Source organism: Microcaecilia unicolor, chromosome 1 (assembly GCF_901765095.1).
Source record: "Microcaecilia unicolor chromosome 1, aMicUni1.1, whole genome shotgun sequence".
Taxonomy (NCBI): domain Eukaryota; kingdom Metazoa; phylum Chordata; class Amphibia; order Gymnophiona; family Siphonopidae; genus Microcaecilia; species Microcaecilia unicolor.
In genome coordinates, this window is record NC_044031.1 from 63,998,641 (window position 1) to 64,006,449 (window position 7,809).

The 7,809-nt window shown below is 43.9% G+C and overlaps 1 protein-coding gene across 3 annotated transcripts in view; it reads left to right on the top strand.

Annotated features, from left to right (window-relative positions):
- The window catches only part of MYD88 (MYD88 innate immune signal transduction adaptor), a 55,060-nt gene extending 49,445 nt beyond the window's left edge, over nt 1-5,615 (top strand). For all 3 annotated transcript variants that reach the window (XM_030197984.1, XM_030197991.1, XM_030198001.1), the window contains exons 5-6: nt 2,292-2,383; nt 5,436-5,615. In XM_030197984.1, the coding sequence (XP_030053844.1) occupies nt 2,292-2,383; nt 5,436-5,590 (247 nt within the window). In that variant the 3' untranslated portion in view covers nt 5,591-5,615. The remainder of the gene's footprint in view (nt 1-2,291; nt 2,384-5,435) is intronic.
- Nucleotides 5,616-7,809: the final 2,194 nt, after the last annotated feature.

The window sequence follows — 7,809 nt, forward strand, 5'->3', positions numbered from 1 at the left end:
CAGCCTGCTTGTCCTCGGAGAAAGGGTATGATACATACCTGTAGCAGTTGTTCTCCGAGGACAGCAGGCTGATTGTTCTCACCTACCCTCCCTCCTCCCCTTTGGAGTTGTGTTTCATATTTTATTGCTTGTCATTCAACTGGCGGGAGCGGTCGCGCACGGGCGGGAAGGCGGCCGCGCATGCGCGGTGGGCGTGGCCTGCGTGCCGACCGTCCCGCGAAGCTTCTTCCGGTTGGTGGGGGCTGCCGCGGACGTCAACCCCAGTCGTGAGAACAATCAGCCTGCTGTCCTCGGAGAACAACTGCTACAGGTATGTATCATACCCTTTCGGGTTCCTCTTTCCCACATGCATCACTTTGCTCACATTAAACGCCATCTGCCATTTTAGACACCCAGTCTCAAAAGGTCCTCTTGTAATTTTTCACAGGCCTCCCGTGATTTAACTGCTCTGAATAACTTCGTGTCGTCAGCAAATTTAATTACCTCACTAGTTACCCCCATCTCTAGGTCATTTATAAATATGTTAAAAAGCAGCGGCCCTAGCACAGACCCCTGGGGAACCCCACTAACTACCCTTCTCCATTGAGAATACTGACCATTTAACGCTACTCTCTGTTTTCTATCTTTTAACCAGTTTTTAATCCACAATAGGACAGTACCTCCTATCCCATGACTCTCCAATTTCCTCTGGAGTCTTTCATGAGGTACTTTGTCAAACGCCTTCTGAAAATCCAGATACACAGTATCGACAGGCTCACCTTTATCAACATGTTTGTTCATCCTTCAAAGAAATGTAATAGATTGGTGAGGCAAGATTTCCCTTCACTAAATCCATGTTGATTTTGTCTCATTAATCCATGCTTTTGAATATGCTCTGTAATTTTGTTCTTTATAATAGTCTCTACCATTTTGCCCGGCACTGACGTCAGACTCTCCAGTTTATAATTTCCCGGATCTCCTCTGGAACCTTTTTTTAAAAATCGGCGTTACATTGGCCACCCTTCAATCTTCTGGTACCATGCTCGATTTTAAGGATAAATTACATATTACTAACAATAGCTCCGCAAGTTCATTTTTCAGTTCTATCAGTACTCTGGGATGAATACCATCCGGTCCAGGAGATTTGCTACTCTTCAATTTGTAGAACTGCCCCATTACATCCTCCAGGTTTATAGAGATTTCATTCCGTTTCTCCGACTCATCAGCTTCGAATACCATTTCTGGCACCGGTACCTCTCCCAAATCTTCCTCGGTGAAGACCGAAGCAAAGAATTCATTTAATCTTAACCCTCCATTGCCTGCCGCATTGAGCCTGCCATGAGTGGGAAAGCGCGGGGTACAAATGTAACAAAAAAAAAAATCTCTCTGCTATGGCTTTGTCTTCCCTGATCACCCCTTTTACCCCTCAGTCATTTAGCGGTCCAACCAATTCTTTTGCCGGCTTCCTGCTTTTAATATACCTAAAAAATTTTTGACTGTGTTTTTTTTTTGCCTCCAATGCAAATTTTTTTTTTTCAAAGTCCCTCTTAGCCTTCCTAGGAGAGTCTTTGAAAAAAAGATTGCATTGGAGGCAAAAACACATAGTCAAAATTTTTTTAGGTATATTAAAAGCAGGAAGCCGGCAAAAGAATTGGTTGGACCCGCTAGATGACCGAGGGGTAAAAGGGGCGATCAGGGAAGACAAAGCCATCGCAGAGAGATTAAATGAATTCTTAACTGTCTTGCCAGAGTCTCCTTGTCCATTTGGCACTTTCTCTCTCATCTATCTGACCCAGCATCACCCCTGTCTTGCCGCCATGTAGAGCATCTCCCATCTCTGTGTCCCTATTCTTGCTCTGTCCAACATAACTCCCCAGTGCTTGAGAGGAGAAGGCTTTTGGCATGTGAGCTGGAGAATGGGACCTGCCAAATGTGTCTGACTTGGCATGTCTGGGTTAGAATTAACCAGGCCAACTGAAGGTGTCCAATCAAGCCTTGCTTGCATAGGCTAGCACGGTTAAGAGAAGGAAAGGAGAGGGGCATGTCTATGGGCTGCAAGAGTAGAGAGGCAGCCATCATTAACTGACTTATTTCTGGGAACAGCCATGAGAAGCAACAGAATTCAAGAGAAGCTGGGTCAAGCACAGAGGGATCTTTAAGGATGGGTACATGATGAGGGAGAAAGGAAAATTATTTGCAGGAAGTGGTTTAAATAGGGACCATGGCCTTGCAATCTTTATCTGCTTTCATGTTCTTGGTTTCTGTGACTGAATAATATCCTCTTTATTGAATCGTATCCCCTTTTATTTTAGGTGCAGAAAGATGGTGGTGGTGGTTTCAGATGATTATCTGGATAGTCATGAATGTGATTTCCAGACCAAATTTGCACTTAGCCTTTGTCCAGGTAAAGATTGTTAAAAAAAATGCCCTGTATATATTATCAAAACCAGTGTCTGGGATTTGTTTGCTCAACCCTCTTAGGGATTCAGTCTTGGGGATTCCCCAGAGTTGAATGAGCAACCTGCTGCTCTCACGACTACTACTTCTGCTCCTTCAGCTGGGTGACAAAGATGGAATAGAATAGTTTTTGAGGCCAGTCTCATTACTGGTATATGAGGAATACTAGATGTTAAGCCTGTTAAACCGTGCAAGCTTTTTGTTTTTAAAAATGTAATGAAAGAGCGAAAGGAAGAAATGAAAGTTGAGGGGCGAGTTTTTTGTTGTTGTAAATTTAATAATTCTCACCTCCATCTATCCATGTCCACCAGCCCTCCTCTCTCCCCTGGCCTCCCCCCATATCCAGCAAACCTCCTCTTTCCCTTGGCCTCCCCCCGTACACCAGCCCTGCTCTCTCCCCTGCCCTCCCCCCATGTCCAGCTACCCTCCTTGCCGCTGCTACCTCCCCCCTCCATGCCGGGCCTCCTGCACTGACATGTCAGCACCTTTCACCTCCGTGTGAAAGCACTGCAGGCAGCAGAAGATTGATCTGCTGCTGCCTGCAGCGCTTTCACACAGAGGTGAGAGGCAGTGTCATGTCAGTGCAGGGGGCCCAGCACGGAGGGGGTCGGGAGCGGCGGTGGCGGCAACGTCAGGGAGGGGGTGGAGGTTGGTACTTCGGTGACCGCGGGGAGGGTGGTGGAGGGGGGTAGCGCCGGTGACCTCGTGGGGGTGGAGGGGTGGGAGCGGCAGCGTAGTTAGGGGGCCCGGCACGGAGGGGGGCAGTGGCGGTGATGTCGGGGAGGGGGGGTGGAGGTTGGTGCGCCGGCGACCTTGGGACGCCGGGCTCTCAAAGGCGGTTCCCACGGTGGATTCTGCGGCCGTCCGGTTCTCAGAGATGGGGGCTGCTGCAGCTCTTTCTGCTGTCTCCCTCCCCTTAGCAACGCACATAGCTTCCGTCGGTGGAAGGGGCGGGACAGCGATGCCAGCAATGGATCACTGTGACCTGCTGCGCATGTGCGGAACGTTGCTCTCTGAATGTTCGGTCTGTACTGTTGGTGGAGGCGGGGCTTGGACTTTTGCTTTCTCAACGTTCGGGCTCTACTGCACATTTGCGGGTGAGTTGGTCCAAGCTCATTTACATAGATTGATGAGACACAAGTTGACCTCCATATCAGGGCTCTTTCACCCTGAATCATGCAGTCCTGCCTCCAAGTCTGCAGATGACCATATCTGAAGTTTCATAAAAGTAAAGCCTGGGCGCAGTCAGTGGTCTGATTGGTCTTTCATTGTTACATTTTGATCCCGCATTTTGCTAAATTCAGCTAGTAGGCATTCCAGTTTGTTGAGACTAGCAGTCATTTGTGCTGTGTTGCTGAGCAGGAGTAGTATGCAGCATCAGAACCTCATTTCCTTCAGAAAGGGGGGAGGGGTCGTCATGCCCTGGGAGGAATCTGAAAATTCCTCTGTGAGCAGGTTTGGCAGTCTTTCCACAAGTGGATTTTGCTGGTAATGCCGAGCCACTGGTGGGGGTTTCCTGTCAGTTTGTATGGAAAATGTATTTGCTGTAGCTAATTTCTAAGTCAGGTTTCCGCAGCTGGCATCATGATTGTTGCAGCTGTCTGGATCTTGCTGCATCTGAGTAAGTGGAGCCGATGTTTCAGTCATAGTGTTGTGGCTTTCTTCAGGGTATGCTGTGAGGACTGCAATTTGCCTTTGTTTATTTATTTCTCTGCATATCTATCTTCTAATCTATCTATCTATAGAGAGACAGAGAGAGAGGTAGTTAGTTCAAACCTGGTTTGCTGGGTGGATGGTTTCCTCAAGAAGGAAGAAGATTTCGACAGAACATTGAGGCAATAAAGTTGTTGGTTATAGGTTTCAATTTTTGGTGGGAATGAGGCAGGACATTCATTGGGACAATTCTGCCCCTGAAGGAGGAAGAATTTCTTTACGTCATACCAGTCCTTTCTTTTTGCACCAAATCTCTTTTGAATGAGTGGTTGCCATGCTTTATTTAGGTTATTAGGATATCTTGCTATCTCTGTTGCCTCTTTGATTCTTCTCGGCCACCAACAATCTTCTTTCTCCAAGACGTTTGTGTCCTTAAATCTAATCATATGGGCAGTTGCTGTAACACTGAAGGGCTACAGCTGATTTTTCCATGTTGCAGAGGCATCTTACGCTTGGTATATCATACCCTCTTGGAGTTTGGAGCAGAGGTAGCCGGTTTTTTCACTTGTGTGAGTGTGAATGACAGCTTATTGGTGGCTGAGAAGAAACAAAGAAGACAAATGTCATCTTCTCCCCTCCCAAAGTTTTAGAATATGTCCTACAGAAATTCTCCCCCCTCCAGAGACAGAACTGTTCCAATAAACTTCTGGCCTCATTCTCGCCAGAGTTAAAAATTGTGACCAATGAACTTTCCCTCCAAAATACAAATTTTTGATCAATGAACTATCCTGCCATAATTTCTCATCAAAATCTCCTTCCTTCCTGAGGAAACCACCCTCCTCAAAACCCCAGTCAATCAGGTCTGAGAATCCACTATATATATAAAAAGAAACTGCAAACCTCGGAGCATACCCTGAATAAAGCCACAGCATGATGGCTGACACGTCAGTTCAACTTACTCAGACGCAGCAAGACCCGGACAACTGCAACTATCATTTACTAAGGCCACGAATGTATCCTATGTTCTAATATTTTGTAAATGTTTAAAAAAAACTTACTAAAAACACAAGTCCAAAAACATCAAAGTAGAGAAGTCAAACAGCTAAAACACATCCAAGAAGAGACTCCAAAGGTAAACACAAAAGTCAGCCTTTATTCGAACATCAAGTTAAACCAGGATTCGACACGGAGCCATGTTTTTGGCATGCAATATCTGTCTCAGGAGTCAAAGCTTCTTACCAGCTCCTCAGTAAAATTATTATTACTAAGAAGCTTTGAGTCCCTAAATTAAAAAAAAGCCTCTTATTCTTGCAGGTGTGTGTAATATGTATGTCCATTTTTTTCAGGTGCTCGTCAGAAACGGCTTATTCCAGTAAAGTATAAAGTCATGAAGAGAGAGTTTCCCAGTATCCTGCGCTTCATTACGTTGTGTGATTACACCAATACCTGCACCAAGATCTGGTTTTGGAACAGACTTGCTAAAGCTCTGTCAAATGCCTGAAGAGCTTTCATAGCACCAAAAAAAACCAAAAACCATCCACTAGGCTGGTATTATTCAAAGTCAGATGTACTACTTTCCCATAGACATATGAAGGGAAAAACCCTTCAGTGCATTTGTCCTGGAATCTCAATTCACACAGTGCCTTCTATCAAAAAACAAACAAACAAAAAAAATTCCTAGTGCATCAGCAACATGCTATCCAATAAACCAGACTATATGAAAGGAGTGGAGAGAAGGAATAGATTGAACTACCTAATAACAGTTCATACATAGTGCCTTCCTTCTTTCGCTTCTACTTCTAGTCTCCTCTCTAGTTTTTTATTCATTGGTATATGACATAGTGCCTTATTTTTGTACTGTTTGATTGGATTAATAGTTTTATTCCCTTTTTATATTATGACCATGTTTCCTATTTTTTCTTCTCATTCCTCTTCTTGGGTCTGCTCTTCAGGTATTTTTCCTGTGTTTGTACTTCTCATAGATCCTTGTGAGGATTGTTGTGATCAGCTCCTGAACACACCTCTGGAAGTGGTGATGGTAATGCTCCTTCATTGGCACTCTCCTGTTGTAGGCATGCCCCTCTTGCTTTTCTAGCAGTATGTCAGCAAGTCCTTGGGTTAAAGAGAGGCTTTTCAACAAAACTCCCTTATTTTTCTATGCAATGTAGCTAGCAGGGTTACTGTCACTTTAAATGTCCTCAGCCTGGCTCAGCACAGGCCCCCAAACATGCAGCAGTTCGTATATCTCCCAGTTGCTTCTTTTACTGCAGTCAACCAGGCTTTCCAGGCCAGGTTTTACCTGTCTGTCTCCCTTTTATATTTTGGACATTGATTTCAAGACTTCAACAGCACAGAACTTGCTAGATAAAAAAAATAAAATCTCTTTTCTACATCTACTTCAATTGTGAGCCCATTAGGGACAGAGAAAGTGCCTGCATATAATCTATGTAAACCACATTGATTGCACCACAGAAAGGCAGTATATCAAATCCATGACGCTTATCATAACATTGTAACTTTAATATTTAATGGAAAAAGAAACTGTTCCTCCAGCTTCTGCTGGTTAAAAACAAATGTGAAAGGAGTATGTCTGATTATAGTTCACACACCTTTTTCCTTGCTTAAGTTTTAGCTTGGTACTAGGGATTTAGGTTCCACCACCCCATCACCCTCAATAGCAATCAGATTGCATGCTGTAGCCACCCATTGCTGTATTATCAGAGCAAAACAAGAGAATACTTGCATACTGTGTGCAATTCTGGTCATCGCATCTAAAAAAAAAAAAAAAATGTAGTGGAATTAGAAAAGGTACAGAGAAGGGCGATGAAAATAATAAAGGGGATGTGACGACTTCCATATGAGGGAAGACTGAAACGACTAGGGCTCTTCAGCTTTGAGAAAAGACTAAGGGGAGAGATATGATAGAGGTATATAAAATACTGAGTGGAATGGAACAGGTAGATGTGCATCGCTTGTTTACACTTTCCAAAAATACTAGGACAGGCTACAAAGTAGTAAATTTAAAACAAATCGGAAAAAAATATTTCTTCACTCAACGTGTAATTAAACTCTGGAATTCGTTGCCAGAGAATGTGGTAACAGCAGTTAGCTTAGCGGGGTTTAAAAAAGGTTTGGATAGCTTCCTAAAAGAAAATTCCATAAGCCATTATTAAGACGGACTTGGGAAAATCCACTTCTTATTTCTAGGATAAACAGCATAAAATGTACTGTTTTGGGATCTTGCCAGGTACTTGTGACCTGGATTGGCCACTGTTGGAAACAGGATATTGGGCTTGATGGACCTACAGTTTGTCCCAGTATGGCAACACACACACACCACACACACACATATATATATATATATATATATATATATATATATATATATACTTATGTAAAGGAGGGGGGGAGAAAGCTCCATGTATAAACTTTTCTGTTAATCCCTTGTCACTCAATACCTTGATCAATTAATTCTGTTTGGTTTGGATTTATAACAGTAGAGTTGGGTCCCTTTGTCTTTACTTACATATCCTGCTGTGCATTCTCAGTCTCCATTTGTTCCATGGCAATATCATGGCTGGAGGACACACCTCTCTTGCAAGTCTCTAAGAAATAATTTTATTTGGTTTCGGGGGAACTGCTCTTCCTCTCAATTTAGTCAGGGCTTTTGCTGAGTCATTCCAGTGTGGTTCCGTAATCCTACACCAGTTGGTTCCTTAG